This window comes from Benincasa hispida, chromosome 6 (genome assembly GCF_009727055.1).
Source record: "Benincasa hispida cultivar B227 chromosome 6, ASM972705v1, whole genome shotgun sequence".
Lineage (NCBI taxonomy): Eukaryota > Viridiplantae > Streptophyta > Magnoliopsida > Cucurbitales > Cucurbitaceae > Benincasa > Benincasa hispida.
In genome coordinates this window covers 13,254,429-13,279,410 of record NC_052354.1, presented here as the reverse complement: position 1 = coordinate 13,279,410, position 24,982 = coordinate 13,254,429, and the positions used below count along the sequence as shown (strand labels likewise).

The 24,982-nt window shown below is 30.0% G+C and overlaps 2 protein-coding genes and 1 long non-coding RNA gene across 3 annotated transcripts; 2 read left to right on the top strand and 1 right to left on the bottom strand.

The window, feature by feature from the left end:
- Positions 1-3,883: 3,883 nt before the first annotated feature.
- LOC120079590 (cytochrome P450 724B1) lies at positions 3,884-11,175 on the top strand. Its single transcript, XM_039033819.1, has 9 exons — positions 3,884-4,159; positions 4,589-4,913; positions 5,505-5,657; positions 6,830-7,075; positions 7,829-7,915; positions 9,160-9,238; positions 9,342-9,448; positions 10,612-10,733; positions 10,875-11,175. Exons 1-9 carry the CDS (start codon positions 3,924-3,926, stop codon positions 10,972-10,974), a joined length of 1,455 nt encoding a protein of 484 aa, XP_038889747.1. The 5' UTR covers positions 3,884-3,923; the 3' UTR covers positions 10,975-11,175.
- A 4,722-nt stretch (positions 11,176-15,897) lies between these two features.
- LOC120079554 lies at positions 15,898-16,780 on the bottom strand. The gene is made up of 2 exons (XR_005482260.1): positions 16,543-16,780; positions 15,898-16,222 (listed from the first exon to the last, which is right to left on the bottom strand). It is a non-coding gene; the product is annotated as an uncharacterized LOC120079554 (long non-coding RNA).
- An 899-nt stretch (positions 16,781-17,679) lies between these two features.
- Positions 17,680-23,287, top strand: LOC120080530 (pre-rRNA-processing protein ESF2). Its single transcript, XM_039035214.1, has 8 exons — positions 17,680-17,904; positions 19,235-19,851; positions 20,013-20,076; positions 20,256-20,323; positions 21,361-21,450; positions 21,530-21,660; positions 21,858-22,010; positions 22,970-23,287. Exons 2-8 carry the CDS (start codon positions 19,239-19,241, stop codon positions 22,985-22,987), a joined length of 1,137 nt encoding a protein of 378 aa, XP_038891142.1. The 5' UTR covers positions 17,680-17,904; positions 19,235-19,238; the 3' UTR covers positions 22,988-23,287.
- The last annotated feature ends 1,695 nt before the right edge of the window (positions 23,288-24,982 follow it).

Below are 24,982 nucleotides of genomic sequence, written 5' to 3'. Positions count from 1 at the left end.
AGTTTTTATCTGGTTAGTACCTAAATTTTTTTTAAAAAAATCAAGAATCCACAACAAAATATAAACAAAAATTGTAAACAATACGAATCAACACATAAATTTCCGTGATTCACTAACAATGTATTAACTACATACATGGGACAGTGTGAGAACGATTTTATTAGAGAGAGATTCATAATATAGAATAGAGGTGTCTCTATAGTTTTCGCACTTCTCTAAACTCTAGTGTCAAAATCATAAATAATGTAAAGACTCCAATACTTGTGCATTCGAAGTGCTAGATAATATATTCAAGACATTCCAACACTTTATATTTCTACATTTCAATTTTAATTAGGTCGAGGCTCAACGAATGGATTATGATTTGGTATATTTTACCTCAAGCTTCCATTTCTTCCATTAAAAAAGATTCGGAAACGATGGAATAAGAAGAGGTTTTTTCAAAACGAACAAGATACGAGTTGAGAAGGGAATTTAGCTTTAGGTCTTAGCCAAATTTAAACATCTTAAATTTCAATTGATTTATATTATATACTGAATTTAAATTTTATATCTAGCAGAATTCTTAACTTTCAATTTTTTGTCTAGTAGATCCGTAAATCTTAAAAAATTTGAAAGTTTAAGAACTAAATTTATACTTTTTAAGAACTAGCGACTAAATATATAATAGAATCTTGAAAATGTATTATGGACTAAATTTGTAATATTGTTCCCTCTTTTCAGCCTATATATATATATATAATTGAACTATGCATCTAAAGGTGGATGAAATTTTGAGTGGGATGTGTTCTTTCTTTAGGGAACACTTCACCGTTTCTTTTCTAATTCATGTTTTTTATACAAAAATAAAATGAAATGAAATCAAAACAAAAAGAATAATATAATCAGCCAAAGTGTTAATGAACTTTCAAAAGGGGGCCTGTAAAGATTGGATAAATGTTCGTTAATGAAAACAAATTTGGAGATACTTTTTTATTTGGATTAAGTTTAGGTAGATTTTGTTTTTATAATAACATATATATTTTATTTTAAAAATTAAAAATAAGAAAGGTTGAAAAAAAGTTTTGTTTAACAACGTTTTGTTTTCTATTTCTTGTTTTCTGTTTTCTTAAGAACTAAAAATATGGATATATTTGATAATTATTTTTATGTTTTTAAAAAAAAGAAATAGAAACATCAATATGTTTGATAAGTATTTCTTGTTTTTGTTTTTTTTAAATTTTTTTCCTTACTTTTTTTTTTCATTTTATAGTTTAAATATAATTGAGTTATATAATATAAAAAGTCGATAACATGCATTAAAATATACAAGAAAAAAATTATATAAAATTTAATTATACAATATAAATAAGTCCTAATTCAAAATTAACAACAACAACAATTATTTTTATTCTTCAAACAGTGTTGTTCAAATTTGATCTACAATGTTATTTCTCACTCGAGTCATTCACCTTAACTGACGATGGATCGGATCTAATTCGACTATATTGTTATCTAAAAACGAAATAAGTAATTAAGCGCCGTTTGTTAACCATATCATTTTTTGTTTTTTATTTTCGAAAATTACGTATATTACCTCTCCATTTCTTACAATAATTTGCAACTTTCTTTAGTACAATGGTTGAATTCTTATTCAACTTTCAAAAATAAAAATGTGGGAATTTATGTCCTAAATCTCGTAGTCTGTAAATTATAAACAAACTATTGAATAAATAAAATGTTATTTATTTTCCATTAAATAAAATGTTTATTATTTACATAACTCAAATCCAATAAACTAAGATTCATGATTATTTAATGTAACTTGAACAGTATGTGGTTGACATATAAGTGGATCGAGTTCAAGTAATAACCTAAAAGATTTATAGTATATGGATAAGATTGGGTGTCTTATCTTGGTAACACTATAGCTACGACCCACTTTGTAAGGGTTACAAATAATTTGATCCAAACCATTCATGTGGAGACAAGAAGTGAAGGTATGTTATACAATGAGTTCGTATAAGACTGGACTGCGAAATATATAATCTCTCTTTATAACATCATAAATTGAAGAAATTAATATTTCAATTGATGACCATATATGCAATTTGATCTCAATCCTAAGTGAGTTATGGACTCTTGTCCATGAGGGCTCATCCTTTGATTTGTATGGGTGAGAGTGGCTTGAGACACCGACTCAATATACCTACCATTTTGGGGATGAGACCGAGTGGGAGAGCTGGGAACATAGCTACATAAAATGGAATTCACTTCTTCCCGCCTTTAGGGAGAGTAGATAAGTTGTTCTATTAAGTGCTGACTCTAGAACTTGAACAATAAGGTCTCACCCACTCATTGGCTCGAGAGAGACTTGTTTATAGTTGGACCATAAACAGATTGTTCATTAGATGATCAGTGGTATTTAAGGAGGAAGAGATAATTACAGGAGTAAAACGGTAATTTGACCCAGTTGTAATTACGAACAACTTGTGAAGAATCAACTTACTTGTAATGGTCATATCCATGGACACAATACATTCTATAGTGCATAAGAGTGCAACTATGGGTCTTTAAGTGGAGTGCCCCATAATTAATGAATGGTGATTAATTTAATTAAAGAGTTTAATTAATTAATCTCGGATCATTGGAGTTTATAATCTATAGGTCCATTAGATCTCTTACTAGTCCAGTACGAAATAACAAGGACCAAAATTTGAAAGAATAATTTGAATTGTTCAAATTAACTAAAGGTCAATATATGTATTAATTGTATATGATATAATTAATATAAAATATAACGTATAATGATACATTATAATATATAGTTAATTTTAAACATGATTTATAATAATAACTATATATTATTGAAAAAAAAAAACAATATATTTGAATTTGATTCAAATATTAAATTAATATAAATAAGATTTATATTATAACTATAGGTCATAAATAATATGAATTAGATTCATATCCACTATAAGAGGAATGCACATTTGAATAATTAAATATTAGATATTTAATAAATTAATTAATTGGTTAATTTTTAATTAAATTATTTATTTAATTAACTTACTCCCTTTTATTTAGGAGAGTGGGTGAGTGGAGAGCATTTTATATCCTAATTTTACATTTTTCAGAGAGGTAACTTTTTCACTCATAGATATACTTCTCTATTAAAGTATTCTCAAGTCAAAAAAAAAAAAAAAAAAAAACTAAAAAAAAAACTAAAAAAACTCCGTATTTTTTCTAATATTCCTCCATCTCTTTCAAATAAAATCATCCCACAAGTGAGGTTATTGCCAGGGGATACTTGGGAAGGTATTTTGGAGGTGTCTAGTTCGAATTGCAACATATTTGTTCATGATTAGAAGGCTTGGAGAAGAAAAGATCTTCAAATGTATTAATTCTTCTATCCTTAATTTAATGCTTAATCTAATTTAATTCTGTATTTATTTTCATCTTCCAAAATAAATAAAAAAAAAAAAGTGATTTTAGGCTTCTGCTTTGGGGATTCAATTCTATAAAAAAAACAAATTTTTAAAAACTACTTTGTATAGTTTTCAAATTTTGATTTGGTTTTTTAAACCATTAGTAAAAAGAAGATAATAAATAAAGAAATTTGGAGGTAAAAATAGTGTTTGTAGGCTTAATTTTCAAAAAATAAAAATAAAAAATCAAATGATTATCGAATGGCTGTAATTTTTTTAATTTTTAAAATGGACTTGATTTTTTTGAATAATGGTAGATTTAAAAGTAGAATTCAAACAAGACTTCAATTTTTTGTTTTTGTAACATTATTAGGAGAAGTAATAATAGCAATATACATAAAGTTAGAAAAAGAACATAAGCTCAAAGACAAAAGGAGGGATTTTCCTTTTCTATATAAAGGAGGGAAACAAGAGGGAAACAAAGGGGAGAAAATTAAACCACAGTAAAAAGCCATGGAAGTTATTAGTGGAAGTTTTAGCCCTATGATTATTATTGTATTAGCTTTGAGCTTTGCAATATTAATCATCTCCCACTCTCTTCTTAAACTCTTTGTGATTACTACTTCAACACCAAACCCTAATTTGCCTCCTGGTTGCATGGGTTTCCCCTTTGTTGGAGAAACTCTCAGCTTCCTCAAGCCTCACCATTCTAACTCAATTGGAACCTTCCTTCAACACCATTGCTCCAGGTAAAACTTTCACCACAAATCTAGCCATAATATTTCTATTACCCCAAAAATTTTAATAAGCTCACTAGTTCAAATCTTCATGTTAATAGTTAGTTTCAAATATACCCTTAAACAGGTCTAAAAATTTGTATCTATTTAAACACATCATAGAAAAAATAAAGACATGTGACGTTTTCTATGAACCTCACACCTATTGATATATCTTAATTCCTCTTCTCAACCCCATGAGTCGGATTTTTTTGCTCATCCTAATCTTCAAATTTTCTTTCCGTATGTGTTTAGATTTATTCACTTATACAATAAATAAACGGACGGTAATTTTTTCATCCATAAATTTAACGACAGAAGTTTTCGAAGGTTGTTTCCGAGAAAAAATTAAACTTTAAAGATGTTAAAATGAAACTTTTAAAAGTTGAGTCAGGTTTGCAGGTATGGGAAGGTTTTCAAATCTCATCTATTTGGTTGGCCGGCGATAGTGTCATGTGATCGAGAGCTTAACATCTTCATTCTTCAGAACGACGATAAGCTTTTCAAAGTAAGTTATCCCAAGGCCATGCATGGCATTCTTGGAAGCAATTCTTTGATTATCGCCGCCGGCCACACCCACCGGAAGCTCAGAAACGTCGTCGTTAGCTTCACCAGCTGGTGCAAATCCAGACCCACTTTCCTTCACTCCCTCCACAGTCTCTCTATCTCTTTAATGGACTCTTGGAGATCCCAAACCCAGCTCCTTTTCTGCAAACAAGTGAAACTGGTACAGATCTTTCAAAATTTACCAACTATATATATATATACACACAAAAAAATATTTGACTGCATCTCGAACTGCATTCATCTCCACTCAAATGTCTAAAAACAAATTGTCATGTGACAAATTCAATTTTTTAAAGAAGTGTTTTTATTTCTTTTTTACTATCTATAAAGAGTGATGCATGAACATAGATGTTGCCTGCATCTAATCATTACGTTTTTCTTTTAGTATTACTATATAATCATCAATTTGCATATAATTAAAAAGATAATATACTTTTATATCTTTTTATTTATTTTATTTTTATTTTTTAGTTAAGTGATGAAACATGGAAAAGTTATTTGAGGGGTTGGTGTTGACATATTACGATATAATTAAATGAGCAATGATTAGATATAGTCTAAGTTATACTTAACTCATATGCTCCTCACTTCACCATACAAAAAAGAAATTAGAATAAAAATAATTTAAAAAATAAAATAAAATTAACGCATGGAAATATTTTATTTAACTATATTTGGAATATGCGTTGAAATTAAAATAAAAAATAATTAAAAAAAAATTAAAATGACCACATATGACAATATTTTGTAGTTTGCTTTAAGCGTCATGGTGAAGGAACTATTTGGCATCGAAGCAAAGGAGTCGATAGGGTCAAAGATATTGAAAGAGTTTGAAACGTATATGAAAGGCTTTGTTTCTTTGCCTTTAAAACTCCCGGGAACTCCCTACTCCAAGGCTGTCAAGGTCGTTTCTCTTTCTTTTTAATTTTATGATTATTACTCTTTTAATCCTCAAATTTTGAAAAATATGTGTTTTGTTCCTAAATTTTAAAATTATACATTTTTAATAGGGGTGTTCAAAAAATTCGATGACCTGAAAAAACCGATCAACCCAACTCAATCCGTACGGTTTATGTTGGGTTATCAACTCATTTGGATTTGGTTAAGTTCAAATAAATTAAAATTTTATGTGTTCGGTTGGTTCATGGGTTCACCTAATATAATCCAAACCAACCCGAATTTATTATTAGCTTTAAAATATATTTTTGTATTACTTCTAACACAATTATTTATACATATATTGATTTAAATTTTATTTAATTTCAATATTTTTTTAATAATTTATTCTTTAACAATTCTTAAAATAGTTTTTTTTTGCACTTCAGAATTGAGTGGTTAATCTTAATACAATATATGAAAATAATTAAATTAGATTTTTACATATTTATGTTATGCTTCTTTTCAAAACAAAATTTTAAATAAATGACCCGACTTACCCAAACCAACCCAGGTTGGGTTAGATTCATTTTTTAATAAGGGTTATTTGGGTAGAAGAAATTTACAACCCGAACAATTAGGTTGGGTCTAGGTTGGGTCTAAAAAGTTTTTCAACTCAACCCAACCTATGAACACCCCTACTTTTTAGTCATCAGACTCATAAAAATAAACTCATTTGGTCATTGAGTTTTTAAAATGTATCTTTTTAGTCTTTGAGTTTTTAAAAATAGGTTTAAAAAGTCCTTAAAATAATTTTATACTATTATTTTAAATAATTATATGATATTTTAAAATAGAGGAATAATTTTTAAAAATCATATCCTCTCTAAAACTATTTTTAATTTTAAATATCATATAATTATTTAAAAGAAATAAAATAATATTTCAAGGACCTTTAAAACTTATTTCTAAGGACTAAAAAGGTAAATTTTGAAAATTCAGGGACCAAAGGGATCTATTCTTATAAACATGAGGACTAAAAAGACACATTTTTAAAATTCAAAAACCAAACACACGTATTCTTTAAAATTTAGGGACTAAAAAGGTAATTTTTCCTTTAATTTTTGTTTCATACATGTAATAGTATAATATTATATAGTTAAATTAAATTATGAATGGATTTGTATGGTGTTAATTCAGGCTAGAGAGAGACTTTCTTACATTGTGAAAGAGATGATGAGAGAGAGGAGAAGGAGGGGATTATTGGAAGGGAATGATGAGGATTTTCTACAAGTGATAATGTCAAATTGGAAGCTTAGTGATGAAGAAATTGTGAGTGTTGTATTGGACATATTGCTTGGAGGTTATGAGACAACAGCTACCCTTATGGGATTGATTATCTATTTTCTCTCACATTCACCTCCTAATGTTCTTGCAAAACTAAAGGTATGTCAAAAATAATACTCCAAACTAGTTTTTTTTTTAAGTGCAATTAGCGGTAGAGTGATTCAAACCACAAACTTTATGATTACCTAATACATTTATATGCCAGTTAAACTATGCTCGCTTTCGTAACCCTCCAAACTAGTTAACACGTGAATAATAATTAATGTTACTTTTTTTTTTTTAGAGAAATGTTAAATTCAATTGGTAATTAGTGGTATTTTTTAATGTATATGTGTGCTTATTAATCATGGTTAATGTTTCTCCCAATTTCTCCCTCTCTCTCTCTCTTTTTTTTTTGTTTTTTTAATTTATCTTCCTTTAGTATTGTAACATGTGGTGTATTACTTCTCTATTTATTTTTTCTAGAGAAAGATACGATATGTACACTAGAATATCTCAACTAGGTTGACATTATTTCTCTATTTATTTTTTCTAGAGAAAGATACGATATGTACACTAGAATATCTCAACTAGGTTGACATTATTTCTCTATTTATTTTTTCTAGAGAAAGATACGATATGTACACTAGAATATCTCAACTAGGTTGACATTATTTCTCTATTTATTTTTTCTAGAGAAAGATACGATATGTACACTAGAATATCTCAACTAGGTTGACATTATTTCTCTATTTATTGAAACGTCATAGATTGACACTATTTATTAAAACGTTTTTGACGTAGTTTTGTGAGTTGAATGTGATATTTACCAGAATTAATGTGAATGTTGTACTTTATTCGAAATTGTTGCAGGAAGAACATCAAGCAATAAGATTTGGAAAAAGGAATGGAGAATGTCTCAATTTGGAAGATTATAAGCAAATGGAGTTCACATGCAATGTAAAAAACAAGACTATATTTGGAACTCTTTGAAATAATCTTGTTTTTAGCTTTAAAATTTGAGCTTGAATTTTGAAAAATATTTTTTAACGTATGGATCATAAAAAAGGAAAAACATTGCTAACAAACAAATTAAAAAACTACAAAAATTTAAAAGAATTTGGGAGGATTTTCAAAAATAGAAAAATAACGGAAAAATATTTACACAAATATCAAAATTTAATTATAGTTATGATAGACATCGATCACAAGTAGATGTTGATAGAAATCTACACTTGTCTATTAATGATAGAGACTGATAGAAGTTTATCATTGATAGAAGCTGATAGAAGTTTATAAGTGTCTATTAGTGATAGAAACTGACAGAAGTTTATCATTGACATCATCAGTGATAGAAATGATACGAGTCTATCGTTGATAGAGGTTGATATAGAAGTCTATTTCTGTAAATAGTTTGGCATTTTTTCTCTTTGTGAAACTTTTTCAAGAATTTTTGCACAGGACAATTTGCAGATTTTTGGAAAAATATTTTTATAAATTATTTCAAAATCTTAAAAATAATAAATTCAGTTCTTCATTTCATTTTTTTAAAAGTTCGATAACATGTAGAGTTGGGAATTCAAATTTATAGTCTCCAACTTCATAGTTGGGAGCACGTATTTTAACCCAATTGAACTATATTCACGATAACAAAACTTGTTATTTTTAGATAATAACTTATAAGTTCCAATATATAAATATTAGGAAAATTATTTCAAATGATAAAACTGTTGAAAATATTTACAAGATATAACAAAATTTTAGAGTTATCAATGATAGACGCTGATCCACACTGATAGACTTCTATCAGTGTCTATCAATATCATTTATAGACATTGATAGAAGTCTATCATTGTCTATCATTGATAGTTCTAACATTTTGCTATATTTTGTAAATATTTTGATTTATTTTTCTATATTTAAAAACAGCTCAAAATATTATCTCATGCTCAAAATCTATTTGTTTATATTTCTTTTAAACCAATCCATCAATAAATTCTTAGTAACATGAGTATAATTCAACTGTCACAAAATATATACATATACTCTCGATCAAGAAGTCAGAATTAGATTATCTTTGTGTTAATTCTAAGAATGAATAAATGAACCTCCATTAATAAACCTTAAACAACCCAATAGTTTTTGGACTCTTCCATTAGGTTATTTACATCATCATCTATTGATATCTATTATATTTTAAATAGGTGATATTTGAAGCCATGAGATGTGGGAATGTGGTGAAGTTTTTACATAGGGAAGCTCTTACAGATGTCAAATTCAAAGGTTCATAACCTAATTTAAGTTCCCTTTTTCTATCACTAATAATCTCTAGAAATTTAAAAAAAAAAAAATGATAGCTTTGATTTGGATTTGATTTGTGGGGCAGATATTGTCATACCATGTGGATGGAAAGTTCATCCAGTTTTCTCAGCAATTCATCTTGATCCAACCATTCATCCAAATCCTCAACATTTTAACCCTTGGAGATGGACTGTATGTATAAATTTACCTCCAATCTTACCTTTCATTTTAAATTATATATAGAAAAATTATTTTAAATAGTAAAACTGTTGAAAATATTTACACGATATAGCAAAATTTTAGAATTATTAATGATAGACACCAGTAAACTATTCGTGTCTATCAATGACATTGATAAACATAGATACAAGTCTATCAGTGTCTATCAACGTCTATCCTTAATAGTTTTAAAATTTTGTTATATCTTATAAATATTTTAGTTTATTTTTCTATATTTAAAAATAACTCATATATATATATATATACTTTTTTTGCACGCCATAAGTTTTTATGGCTTAAAATAGCATTTTAGACCTTGTAGTTTAGAACTTTATGTGTTTTTGTTCATATACTTTCAAATGTTCTAATTTAGTTGAAGTGCTTGAAGTACCTACAATTGGTTAATTTTTCAAAAAAAAAGTCTCAATTAATGCCCCTCCATCAAATAGTTAATTTTAAAATTAATTAAAAGTACAACATTAAATTTGGGGATTTAAAAGTATCAGGGTGGTGAGTAGGGGTGAAAGTCGGGCTTGGTCAGTTTTGGAGTCAACAAAATACCAAAACAAGTCTATTCGTTTTATAAGGAAGAGATCCAAATAGATGTCTAATAAAGAAAAAATCAATTGATTCATTTTTATTCGGCTCAGTTTATTATCTATTTAGTTCTTGATTTTTTGCATTTTTTTAATATTTTTTTTCGCTTTGGTTTTGAACTAGTTCTCTTTATTATTTTTAAATTAGAATCTGGTCTATTTCTTTTTAGATTGAAATCAAACCTTTTTTGTTTTTTTTTTTTCTTGATATTGTTCTAAATAACAAACATATGCACCATAATAATTGATCTTTCCTCAAATAACAAATATGCATGAATCATAATAATTAAAATACTAAAAAGGACCTATAGTTAGAGTTTATTTTTAAGAGTATATATATATATATATATAAGCACGTTTTAGTTTTTGTTTTGATTGGGTTCTCCAATCAAAACTTCACTCTTAGTGATGACTACAATCGAGTCAAACTTTTGAAAGTCAAAATGATATTTTAAACATTTTTATTAATTCAAATTCTCTTGAACAATACCCTTTCTTTCTAATCAAATGTGTCATTGTATGTGCTGTATTTGACATTAGGATGATAAAGACATGAGCAAAAAAGTGACACCATTTGGTGGAGGGCCAAGACTTTGTCCAGGGATTGAGCTTGCCAAACTAGAGATTGCTTTTTTCCTCCATCATTTTGTCCTTAACTATAGGTTAGTTCTACATCCAAAATTATTATTTATTTATTTATTTGGAAGAGAAAAAAAAAAAAAAAAAAAAGAAGAAATAATGCTCTTAGAAAATAGATTTCAATTAATAGAATATGCATGGTTTTAATATTTGTGAGTTTTTAGGTGGAAGACAAGAGAAGATGAATGTCCACTAGCTTACCCATATGTTAAGTTTAAAAGAGACTTGGTCCTTGAGATTGAGCCCTTGCAGCTCCTAAAGTGAACAATATTTGTGTTGTAAGATATGTCCAAGGACTGATTAATTAAGGGAACTTTATTGTGAATTAAATTACCATATGTTCTAAGCTTATGTAAAATGAATGTCCACTAGCTTACACACAAAGCATGCATGTATGTACTTTCGACCCATGTACGGTGTACTATATTCGCAAATATATATGTCAAATTATTATTTACTGACTAATATGAGCATAGCTCAACTGATATAGAGTATGTATTTTTTACCAAAAGGTCAAAAGTTCGAATATTTCACCCTGCATATTATTTTTCTAACACGAGCATAATTCAACTGATGTAAACTATATACTCTTGACTAAAATGTTAGAAGTTTGAATTTCTGATCTAGCGTATTATTTGGCTAACATGAGCATAATTTTACTAGTATAAAGTATGTATTCTTAACCAAAAGTCCATAAGTTTAAATCTTTCACCTCATATTATTGAACTAAAAAGGTTGCGTTTATGGTTTATATTATCAAGTGTCAATCATAATACAATTGGGTAGAGTAAAAGACACTAAATTATGTTCTAAAGGTTGATGGTTGGATCAAACTCTTATATTTGTTGAACGGAAAAAATCAAGTAATGCTAAAAGTCAATTAACATACAATCCAACTATTTTCTACTATTGTTAGCCATTAAAAAGTTAGACCACCAAAACTAAAATGGTGAATTTCCAAAATCTTCAATCATGAAACTTATAAAACAAAAATGTATCAAATATTACATTTGTGGATGCATTAGCAATTTAGCATTGATGATTATTTTGCTTTCTACTTTTCTTTTTATTTTAAGAAAAAAAAAAATGGAGTTTATAAAAAATGGCCTAACTCAATTGATATAAAATTTGTACTATCAATAATTATGTGGTTTGTTTCTCTTTTTTTTTTTCTTTTTTTTTTTCTTGCAAAGATGTCTAAGGGTTTTCTAAAGAAAAGTTGGATAATATAACAAGATTGGGATTCGTTTGGATATATAGCAAAAATTAGGAACAATAACATTTTTAACAAACCAACGGTACAACTTTGCAAGTGTGTGCGTGTGCGCGTGCGTGGGAAGATGGAGGCAAAGTTTGAGGAAAGAGTTTAGATCCATAATATTCTATAAGGATTGTGGCACCATTCCTACCAATTGTTATACCTTGAAAACTCTCAACTTTCATGAAAGCTGGTTTTTAAAAGGGGTAATTACAACTTTAATAAAAAAAAAATAAATTGAAAATTGGACAGTGTCCCTAGATTTTGCTTTTTTTGCAATTTGATTGTTATCTAATTTCTAGGTGATCATTATGTGATTGTTATCTGATTGTTATGTGATTGTCACACCTACCATTACAAAAAAGTTGAAGTGATGACTTTGGTATCTTAAAATGTATTTGACGCAATTTTTCTTTTTAAAACTTCTCCACCTTAACAAACTCCGCACGAAGAGGAACCATTTTTCTTATTCTTTTTAGTCTGTTTAATCGCTATTTCTTTCCACATTCCAATCATGTCAGCAGAATTGTAATTTGTTGCTTAAAAGGATTATGGAATAACAGAGAGGTATGAATGATTTTTCCTCCTTTCTAAACGACATTAAATGCAAAAGTAGTCATTTAAAAGAAAAAAAGGAGGAAAAATAATATCACCAATTTTTTTAAAAAAAATATATAGAACCTGGTATACCAAAGAGAATCTGAGTCCAACGACTTCACGTATCCTTAAGATAATTTTATTCACTCTGGTGCTTGAGTTTCTTGAGTATTTGTCTATCATGATAGAACAGATTAATTTTTTTTTATGAAAACAACACTTCGTCCATAAGATCCAACGAACTATACTTTGTGGAAATAAACCAAACTCAAACCAATTTACAACAAGGGAGAAATGTTTTTATGGGAAGTAATGGTTATGAAAAGTTCTTAAATACAATTTGGAGAACAAACATATTTATAGACTATTCATGGTCATTTGAATAGTCATATCTATCTCTTCTTCAAGTTGATTAATTACGAAAACACATGTTGGTTTATGAAACATACAACTCTATACAAATGAGCACTACCATTTATTCCAACATAATCAAAGAACATCCCCATTAAAAGAGTTTTTTATTCAAGTTATCTCATAATCTTTGTTTTACTATCTTGAATTAACAAAATTGAGGATTATCCGTATCGCAAGGTGACTCCTTAAATACCTCGTTCTTTTCTTATTAGTTCTTTTTTTATCAGGTTAGACATTTTTCAGTAAAGTTTTTTTCGTTCTTTTCTTTAAGCTTACAATGTATTTTCTTATTTGATAGATTCATAACGAAAATAAATTAAATTGGGATAAATTTGTTTAATTATGATGTTCTTACATTTGGTAGATTTTGTGTGAAGGGAAATCAAATCTATTTAATCACAATGTATTTACTTTTGTGGATTTGGTAGATTTTGGAAAAAGGAAATCAAATATGCTTAATTACAATGCATTTCTTTTTGTGAATTTGCTATGAGTTCAATTGTAAAATGGATTTTTTTTTTATTTGGTAGATTCGGTAGGAAGGTAAATTAAATTTGCTGAACTAAATATGTTTTTTAAAATTATTTTCCTATTCTCAAATCTTTTGTTAACTAAATCAAATATGCTTTATGGTAAACCATTTTTTTTTTAATTATTGTTCTTATATTTTGAGATTAGTTCGATTTTGAGTTTCATAAATATTTTCGTATTTTATTAATTAAAATATTTCGTATTTTATTAATTAGTATTTTAAGTTTATGGGTATGTTCGTCTTTTATTAATTAGTATTTTCTATTTATAAAATTCGATTTGTTATATTTAAAATTTTGAAACTTTTTTGCTATTTTTTCAAATGAATCTTTAAGTTTTGTCATTTCTCTCGTTAGTTTTTTTAAAAAAAAAAAAAAAAATTACGCTTGTAGACCATGTTTGTTGATTTTGCAAAAATAGTAAAATCTTTGAGTCCAACCCAAATTCTCTAATAGAATAAAAAGAAAAAGTCGAAAATACTCCTACACATTTGAGTTAGTTTGTGCATAACTTTGGATTTTATTTCTCCTCACTTCTTCAATTATGTGACAATCTCTTCACTTCTCCCACCCATTTTGTGAAATTTCTTCCTCTTCTGATTTCGATCCACCCAATGAAATCCCAACTTTTGAAATACTTATCTCGACGCATATACATTAGAATTGTTGTTTTTGCTTTAATTGGGGGAGAAGAATAAAATGAGATTTTTTGCATAAATCATTTTCCTCTTCTTCCCTTTTCATCTCACTCCATTTTTCTAATGCGTCCTTCATTTTTTTTTTCATTTTTTCCCATTGTTTAATTTTTTTTTTTTGTTGAAAAATGCAATTTACTATTACCTTCTATGGACTGTTATTTGATTATATTCTATTTTTCATTTGATTACCTCTATTTTATATCACATAGTTACAGTGGATAACGAAGTGGAGTAATAGTTTTGTATAAGTATAACAACCTTTATGTTCTAGATTGTTATCAAATTCTCATTTGGCATTTGAGATGAAAACTTATTCTATTGTTTTATTTATTTATTTTTTCTAAAATGTGTATAAGAATTTATTTTAGTGCTTAGTGATCTTGTTGAAATCTGATTTGAGTTTGAAAGTTTGCAATTATGAAATGGTGCAATTTTATTGATGGTCTTGAAGGATAGCAGATAACTAATTCTGATTATGTAGTGGTTGTTGTTTGTGAATATTTCATTAATTGTCATCCAATTACCTTCTTTCTTTCTTTCTTTCTTTCTTTTTTTTCTCATATTTAGCCGTTTCTTATATTATTATTTGATTGACACCTAATTATCTTAATTTTTTGTCCCATAAATCATAGCTTCTAATTTAGTTTCTAATATTGTCATTTGATTGCTATTTGATTACCATATGATTATAATCTGATTGCTATTTGATTACTACTTTATACTTATTTCTAATTCATTCTTTATTTCTTAGGTTGTTGAGAATAAAAGCCTGAAGTGGAGAATGAAAAACGGAAAAAAAAAAAAAAAAAAAAAATTTGAAACCCACACCTAAAGCTACGGGTTTGAAATGACAAAAGAACACAAATCTCAAAAAATGACACGAAAGATATATAATATTATTAAAACATCTAGTTTTGAATTGAAGATTTCATAACTGAAATGAGATGCTTTTCTTTTTGGAAATTTGTAGATTTTGATGTTAGATTATATAGTTTTGATTGATAACATATTGAACAATGTTGTTGTATGCTTTAAATTAGATTTTCATGTTAACACATATATATATTTTTAATGATAATGTACTAATAAAAATCACGTGTTAATCAAATAGAAATCACAAAGTACTTAATATCTAATGAAAATCACAATCATATGACCATCAAACATAAATAGACAAAAATCAAATATCAATCATATAGCCATATTTGATTCTCTATGCTTAAATTATCCACTCGCGCTTCTAATTTCCATTTTAATTTCCACACCTTGTATAACATATTGGATGTATTATTAGTAATCAGTTACTAAGTATTACTTAACACCGATCATATTGATACTAAGTAGTTTATGAGGGAAGATCATAATACCAACTATGAAATTAAAAGGTACAAAACTACAAATTTTACCGACCATAACAATCACAAGACAAATCAAATAGAAATTATAAAGTACTTAATATCTAATGAAAATCACATGACAATCAGATAGTAATCAAATATCAATCACATGACAATCAAATAGAAATCAAATATCAATATGATAGTAATTAATGAAAAGGTAAATCCAAGTATGAAATAGAAATATGTTAATCCCTAGAGTCGTTTATCTATAGCTCTCTTTCTCCAATTTCTCCTATGGTAATCAAATAGAAATTACGTAGCAGATAAAAATCACAAACTACTAAGCTAAGTACAATTTCAACTTCAATTTCTATTAACTCACAACCTGATTTATCAATGTTACATCAATTTTTAATAGTCATTGGTCCTAGATAAAGGACGGGAACAAATCTATAGAAGTTGAAAATTTCTTAATAATTTCTTCTCTGCAAGTTTAATAATAAACTTGGAAAAAATTGTTCATAATCTTCTTTGCAAATTGTTGAATTTTGATGGTCTATTGTATTTTCTCATCACCAGGTTTTTAAAAGAATGACTTCTTAAACTTGCATTCAAAATCCACTAAAGATGTTTCTCGATTCCAGCAATTAATTCAACGAGCTCTCTTCTTCGATCCTAACTCCAATTGAAAAAGAAAACAGGTAGAAGAAGAGCTTATATGATTTGGCTTCTACAACCTATTTTTAATTTCTTAAAATCAAAATCAAATTAAAGAAGAAAAATATGAAGAACTTGTTAGGGCTAAAGCTGTAACAGAAATAGAAATTGAAAAAAGAAACTGAAATAAGAGGAAAACTAAGGAAATAGGAAGGAATACATCGATGGAAGACGAACGACAATGACGGTGGTCAGAAGCAATAACTGAAACTAGAACAGAAACTGAAAAAAAGTTTAGAAAGAGAAAGGAGAGAGAGAGCTTCACAAAAAGAGCTTACCAACAACGGCAATCGGTCACCGGTGAGCGACGTGGTTGGCAATCGACGGACGAGCGACGGTAGGAAGTGCGTGAGGAACGACAGACGAGCGACGACTGGGTTGGCTTGATGGCTTGGAGACTGGAACTTGAGAGTGAGGAAACGGCTGGGAAGGGGCCTGCATGTAAAGAGAGTCGTGAGAGGAAAAAAGTTTGAGGGTAAAATAGGAATACGAAAAAAAATAAAATGAAAATTGAATTATTTGCTATTCCTGCCAAATCTAAAAACTCAAACTATATTTATAATTCCCCTAATTAGTTTTGACATCCATCGTAATTTTTCCAATTGAAATTGTGAGTAACTACTTAGAAAGAAAATCATATTTTCTTTCCGTTGTCTTTTTTTCTTGGGACATGTTTTGGTTTTTCTTTTCTTTTTTATATATGATCTTAATTTTGCGATTGTATTGTTGTCTGTGTCAAATTTTAGAAATAATGAAGTATAAGCATGTGTCACTATTAGAACGTACAAGAGTATATTAATTATCCATACTGATTTAGGTTATATGTACAATAGTGGTCTCACATATTGGAGCTCTTCCTTCTTCCCTCTCTCGCGGTCACGTTTCTCCTCCTTCTCAGTGCCATTGTTCTAAACCCTTATTAATGATGTAAGAAGTGATATGAATTATTAACACAGTGTTGTTAGTGCACTCTGATAATGAATGTTATTAAAAAAAAATTGGGACAAACAATATTATATCATTAGAAATTTAGGCCATCCATTCAAAAAAATTCCATAAATCTTTCTCCAACTATTATTTTTCTAAAGTTTCCAAAATATTTATATTTCTTATATTTAATATTCATACAAAAAAATATTTGCGTTTTCTTAAATTTTTGAAAAATAGAGAAATTACCAAAAATAAGATACACTTAGAGGAATTATTTTACGTTGAAAATATTTTTAAATATAGTCCAATATAATATAAATGTTAGACACTAATAGATTTTTGTTCATTTTATTATATTTGAAACAACCGGACATTTGAGGTTGTTATAGAATTTTGGGATCACTTTTAAAAATGGAAGACTTTTAGGACAAATTTGATATGAAATTTCCAAATTGCCCTTTTAGTTAAAAAGGCCTAAAACCCTAAAATTATTGAAAAGAGCAGCCCTACCCACTCCTCTCGCGCGAGAACACCTTCGACGGCGATTCTTCCGGCAAAATCCTTCGGCGGCGGCAGCAGCTTCAGAGGATCGGCGACACATTTGGGTGAGTGAAGGTTGGTTCGCACGTGACGGCGATTCTTTCGTCAAAATCCTTCGGCCCCGGCACCATCGACGGCGGCGACTTCAGCGGCGGCAGCAGCTTCAAACGGTTGGTTGGGTTTATTGAGTTTTCTGATCTGTAGGTGTTGGTTGGGTTTATTCTCTATTGACATCACTTGTGAAATTTGTTGTTGGTTGGGTTTATTTTCCATTGATGTCACTTGCGAAAATTGTCGTTGGTTAGGTTTATTTTGGTTTGTTTCTTGCAAAAACTATTTTTGATTGGGTTTATGTTGCAAAAACATGTTTTTGATCTTACGAGTATCTCGCTGGCCTCTGCTCTTAACTCAATGTGGCACAATTAGGTTCGTATTTTAGGTTAATTAGAATGGGTGTGGTTGTGTTTTGGCTAGCTTTTCACGTACTGTTTTTTTTTTTTTTTTTTATCTCGCAACACCTTGCACCACCTCGCAAACACTTCCAAACTCAAAATACCCAATTGGAACTCATTTTTATAGGTGATTTATGGTGGTATGGACAATTTTAGGCAGTCTTTTAGCTATTGTTTTTTTATCTCGCAACAAGTTTCAAACTCGTAACACTCATATTGAACTCATTTTTATGGGTGTTTTAGGTGGTTTAGGGTGGGTGTAGACAATTTTTTAGGTAGCTTTTTAGCTACTATATTTTTTTAATATTGTTCCATCACATCCAGCTTTCAGTTTGCGATTTCACAAAATTATTGGATTGAATCTCTTTCTCTAGGTTTCGAAGGCTCTATCTATTCCTCTTTTGCTAGGCTTATGCGCATTAAACAAATTCGGTCATAGAATTGACTCTTTACTGATCATCTTAGAGAATTTGTTGGATTAAGAATTCAGAAGTGATATAATGAATATTGTTTGTGTTGTGTACGTAATTCATGTTTACAACAATAGAGCTCTGGTGTCTTATTTTTCTTTTAGCAGCATTCAGTGTTTTAAAAATATCTCTTGGGCGTGTGCCTAGGTTCAGGCTGCAAGTCTGCTGCTGCTCACAGCGATCACCTCAGGCGCACGCCTTTTGTGAAGCCCCAATGCTCAAAATCTTGGGCCTTGGGGCTTTTTCATTATTTTTAAAAAATAGTAGCGATTAAGGATTTTTCTTCTTTATTAACGAAAAGAATCAAGTTTACCAAATCTAAATGCAAAATTCTTTTTGTTTGGGGTCTTTTTTTTGGCTCCATATTTCCACTTCAGCTGTGCTATCTCCTTGTAATGTAATATTTTTATATACAGTGTGCCTCACAAAAAAAAAAGTCCATGCCTTTTTGTGCGCCTTGCAACTAGGCTCCAGAGGGCCATTGCGCCTTAGTGCGCCTTGGGTATTTAAAAACACTAGCCACATTTTTTATTTGTTATTATTGATTGTCATTTGAAGTTGTAAATTTTATCTTGTAGTAAAATGTCCAAGGAGGAGAGCTTTGAAGTTGATTTAACAACTGACTGCAGCCCCAAATCTAGTAAGAAAAGAGCAAAAAGAAGAAAAAACAAAAATAAGCAGTTATTGATGGAAGATGCAGATATCATGGAAATGAAAGAAGTAGGATCTGTTCAGCTGGGGGAAAGCAACATAAACTTTGATAGTGACAAAGTAAAAAAGAAGAAAAAGAGAAAGAAGAGTCCTCAACAATGTGTAGAGGAGAGCTCTGTCAAGGATGAGGCAGGAGAATATGAAAATAGAGCAGAGACTTTTATGAAAGAGGGTAGTACTTTCTCTAATGGTGGAAGTGAGAAATTTTTTGAAAAGAGGAAAATTGCATTGGAAGATGCTGAGAATGAAAGGTCTAGCAGCATAGTCAGAGAAAACTCTGGAGAGAAGATTCTAGAGTCGAACAATGGAAAAGCAGATCAAAGAAATATTAAGAGGAAGAAACGGCTCTTAAAGGAAACAACAAATGCAGATATGCGTGGTATTTGTTACTTGAGCCGCGTTCCTCCACACATGGATCCTTTGAAACTTCGTCAGATCCTCTCACAGTATGGGGAAATACAAAGAATTTATCTTGCACCCGAGGGTAATGAATAATTACGCATAATATTTATTTGTTTTATTAGTTTTCCTGTTGCTTCAAAATTTTAATTGCATATTTGTCTTTTGTTCCGCTGCTGTCATTTAGTTTAGAATGGATTTTATTCTAGTTTTTTTATTCAAGGTAATTTATGCTTTCGTGTTCAGATGCTGCAAGTCAAGTTCAACGAAAGCGTTCCGGAGGGTTTCGAGGACAGTTTTTCTCAGAAGGGTAAACTCACATCCTGACTAACTTTTTTATTTTTTATTTTCAATTCAGTAGTTCGTGTTGCACCCTTCAAGTAACAAATAATAATAATGATAACAACATAATAAAATAACAGTGCTTGGCTCGTGAAATGACTTGATTTAAATGACTGATTCTGTATTGTCCGTATACGTGCTATGCAGATGGGTTGAATTTACTGATAAAAGAGTTGCCAAGAAGGTGGCTAATATATTGAATGGTGAACAGATAGGTAAACTTTTATTTAAATATACATGTTTTGTATCTGACATCCGGGCTCAATACATGATTTCTACTCTCTCCTTTGGGGATGGTGGAAGTCATTTGCATTGAGCTGGTCTTTTGGGTTTCATTGTTCTTTGTCCAATAGGGAAGCAGTGGACGTGGCCTCTTTTCTTTTTCTTTACTCGAGGGCCACCGCCTTAGGTGTGGGAGAAAGGATGTGAGAGTTTGGAGTCCCAATACTTTGGTGGGATTCTCTTGTAAGTTGCTTTTCCGTAGTCAAAGTGACCCTTCTCCTTGGATGAGTCAGTCCTTTTAGTGTTTTGGAGGATTAAGATCTCTAGGAAAATGAGGTTTTTTACTTGGCAAGTTTTATGTGGCCACGCTAATACGATGGATCGGCTTGTGAAGAAGTCGTCCTCACCCGTTGGTTCATTTTGATGTATTCTTTGTTAGAAGTCGGACGAAGATTTGGGTCATATTCTCTGGCATTGTGAGTTTGCAAGTTTCATTTGGGAATATTTTATCCAAACATTTGGTTTTTTGCATGCGTGGCACGAGGACACTAATGATATGATTGGGTAGTTCCTCCTCCATCCGTCTCTTAAGGAAAAGGGTCACTTTTTATGGCTTGTTGGGGTGTGTGTGATCTTATGGGTTATGTGGGGAGAGTGGAATAGTAGGATGTTTAGAGGGGTGGAAAGGAACCCTAGTGAGGATGTTTCTATCTAGACTTTGATTTTCAAGACCTTTTGTAATTATTCTATAAGCACTATTTTGCATAGTTGGAGTCCCGATCTCCCTTTTTTATGTGTTTGGTTTTTGTATGCTCTTGTATTCCTTTTTTTCCCCTTGTGTTTTTGTATTTTTGTTGTTTTAATCCTTATTCAGCACAAGGAAAATTTTCCTCTGTGGCATGCATTATGTGCTCCATAATCAATTTCATCGGGTTATGTGGTGTACCAATTATCTTGTCCCACTCTAAGGAATTCTGAAGTTTCTTATGCTCATTAGTTGTGTTTCTCTACCTGTTGTGCATGTGTTTAGGAGGAAGGAAGAGGTCATCTTTCTACTATGATCTCTGGAACATCAAATATTTGAGTAAATTCAAGTGGGATGATCTCACTGAAGAAACTGGTACACACCTCAAAAACTTGGTCCTGCCTATTTTTGCTTATAAATTACAATACTATTACTGATATCGAACATTTTGCAGCTTACAAGCATGCCATTCGGGAGCAGAAACTGGCTTTAGAAATTTCTGCTGCCAAGAGGGAAAGGGATTTCTATCTTGCGAAAGTTGATAAATCACGTGCATTGAATTCCATTGAAGAACGGCTAAAGAAGGTACATCAAAAAGCCTTACTGGAATACATCACTTCACTATCTCAGTATGCATTTGGACGTTTTGGGGATTCATCAAATTGGGATTTGATTCGGAAATTTAACTGTGGTTGAGTTTGTTCGTTGTAGTGTTGTATTTGTATATGTGTTGTCCATGTTTCGGAAATACAAATTTTACCTTTTTTTTATATGGCCTACAGAAGCAGAAGTTGCGAGAAGATTCAGAAATGAAATCTACACTTGCTGATAGCCAGAAACTTCCAAAGTTGATACGCAGCTTCCCACAAACACAACCAGTTGCAGATTCTACAGTACAAAACAAGCAGAGACTGTCTACAAATGTTCTGGCTGGGGTAAGTAATAACGTATCATTTACCGCCAAACTTCATCTCATGATTTACCCTCACTCAGTGAAGTTATCAGAGTTTATCCTTAGGTTGAGTTCGGTATGATTTTTAAAACGGTAAAAAATAATTTTAGCTTTGGATGGTTAAAAGTGTGATTTTGAAAATTTTAGCAAATAGTGCCTTAGGAGATTAGGTAAGGATAGTCCTTACTATGCTTGATATTCAGAATTCATGATTACCCGAAACAGTCCAAAATATAATCTAGCCAAACAGCACAAGAATAAGAAACAAAGGAACAAGATCGTCCCCAGCACATTCGAGAGGGCTGGCTTCTCTCCCCTAAAGAACCTACAAGATCTAACACAAAAACCAAGACAACGACCTCTACTCTAAACCAAAACATATAACAGCATTCCCTTCCATCTGTACAGTACCGCTTGCCTGCCTTAGCAATTGTCTAGGGCGAAATACCCTTCTTCCCTCCTGGAATAAACCTTTTGTATTGGTGGCTTGACAGATTCTTCCAGGAAAACACCACTGATAGATCTATATTGCAATATCAACAAAAATTACGACACCAATTAGCTTTCAAGAGGGCTATATCTCTCCCAAAGTTTCATATTTCATATTGGACAATACCCAAGACCATTCCTACCTCCAATGTCCCCAACTTCCCTTATTTGACCAAAGCACTTCTAACTTTTTTTTTTCTTTTTTTTTTTTGAGAGAGAGACGCTTCTACTAATGTTTCCAAGATATTTTTTCAAGTACTCCTCGCATAGACTATATATTTAGTTCTTTGTTCAAAAGTATTTTATCTAAAAGCATCATTTCAAACTCACTATATGATAACGTTGGCGATCTGCAATAAATCTTTGTTCATTGAATCTGATTAGATTATTGCTCATGACTTATTATTTATACATTTTATGACAAGGTCTTGCCTTTCATTCCCTTTTCTGCAGGTGTTTGGAAGTTCCTAGTCGTCTATTTTCCAACCGCTGGATTTACTATCTAGAGACATGGTTTTTTGTAGGCAGAGCCGAGCAATATTTGACGTATCTCATTACCCAACAGAGAAGGTGGAGAAGGAATAGTTGTAGCTTTGATATTTGTATTTGATAATTTTGGTAGGAAGCATAGCCAAGTGATGAATCATGAGGCAAGAGAAAATTTTGATCTTTTCTTGTATTTAAATTAATTTTAACAAAGGTACAACCAAGGGTGTTGGAATTTCAACACCAAATGAATAATCTTAAAGAAATTAATTAGAGTTTGTCAATTAAAAGTATAAAATTTTTGTCGAAATATCGATATTTTTATTGATATTTTTACATTTCTAGGGATTTGACATTGACATTAGTGGTGAAATTGTATCGTATAAAAATTCACGAAACAAGAAATAATCATCAAAATACCATTGATATAAATATAATATAAATAATATACATATGAACTTGTTTAAAAATTATAAAATATTTATTTATTAATTTAAATTTATTTTTTTGAATTTTTGTTTTTATAATTTTTTTAGATTCATCAAAATTTTTGTAAAATTAAGATATCGATGTTTTGGTCGACATCAAAACTTTGGTTAGTACTTAGCAGATAGAAATTTAGATAAGTTTCAATCTTTATGGTTTAAATATGAATGTATATGTGTGTATGTTTGTGTACATATGTACGTAGACCTCGAGATAAAAGAAGTCATTGTTTATGTCATTTTGGAGGAATAAAGCCCATTGACATATTTCTAATCAGGTTCAAAACAAAGAAGGTTAAAATTTTATATCAAATATTTTGAGTGTTGGTTTAGACAAGCCTCAAAGTCCCATATTTAAGCCCGTAGAATGCTGGGTAGAGAAACGTATATCCCAAAAGAGAAAAGTTAGTGCCTTATGATTTGGACCGACTAGTCGATTAGGTAAATATATATCAATCTGGAAATAACTTAGTTGGCCTGTTCTGGTACCCTGCAATCTCGAACGTAGGAAACAACCCGAACATCATCGATGTTACACTTAAACTAGAAGCAAATATCAGAGAATGAGCCTATAAATAGTTCCATTTGACGACCCCAAAAGAAAAGAGTAAGTAATCTCTAAATAAGAGTATTGATTTGACTTCTTGTGTGCTTAGTTGAATTATACACTCTTATACTAACTTAGACATCAGAATGTGGTAGACTCAGTTCTCTTATGTAGGTTAGCTCAAAAAGCAAAACCAGATCGAGAGAAGTGAGTCGAAGGTCGATTATAAAGACAACGAATGCGGATGAGATCCGAACATCAACAGATGCAAAAGAAAACTTGGAAATTCCCTCACCAATTTATCATTCCTTAACTATAACGTTAGAAGCTAATATTTAGCTCTTTCCACTAAAAAATTGTTTAGCTCCACTGTAGTCAATAATTTTTTTTTTCAAAATGCATTGAATGCTTGCATACAAATAAAAATAGAAACTTTAGGATGCCTATGCAAATTAAATGCTGCATGTATAGTGTTTCTTAATCCATTCTTACAAATAACCCTACTGCCATTTTTATTCCAAAAACTGGCATTAGGTAGACTGATTCTTTCCCATCTCTTGATATGTGCTAATGATATAAGGTTCTATACTTTTATTAAAGCTACCTAAAGCTTTAGGTGGGATAAAAGTAATAAAATCATCACTAAATATAGACCATCTATCATCTATTATTTGTGCAATACAACATCATTTTAATATAACCTACAAAGTATATGAACTATTTAAAGTAGAGTTTCATTAATCCATTATTTTGATTTACCTCGTTATTTATAGTTTAATTTTCTTTTTTAATTATTTGTGAGATTCAGACTTTGAAATTGATAGGATAAATTCATCCCATTAAGATATGTTCATGTTAGCATATTTCATTCGAATATTTATTTATTTAATAATTTTGAATTTGGAACAAACCAAAGTTTCAATTCACTTTTAGTGGGTGGATACCACT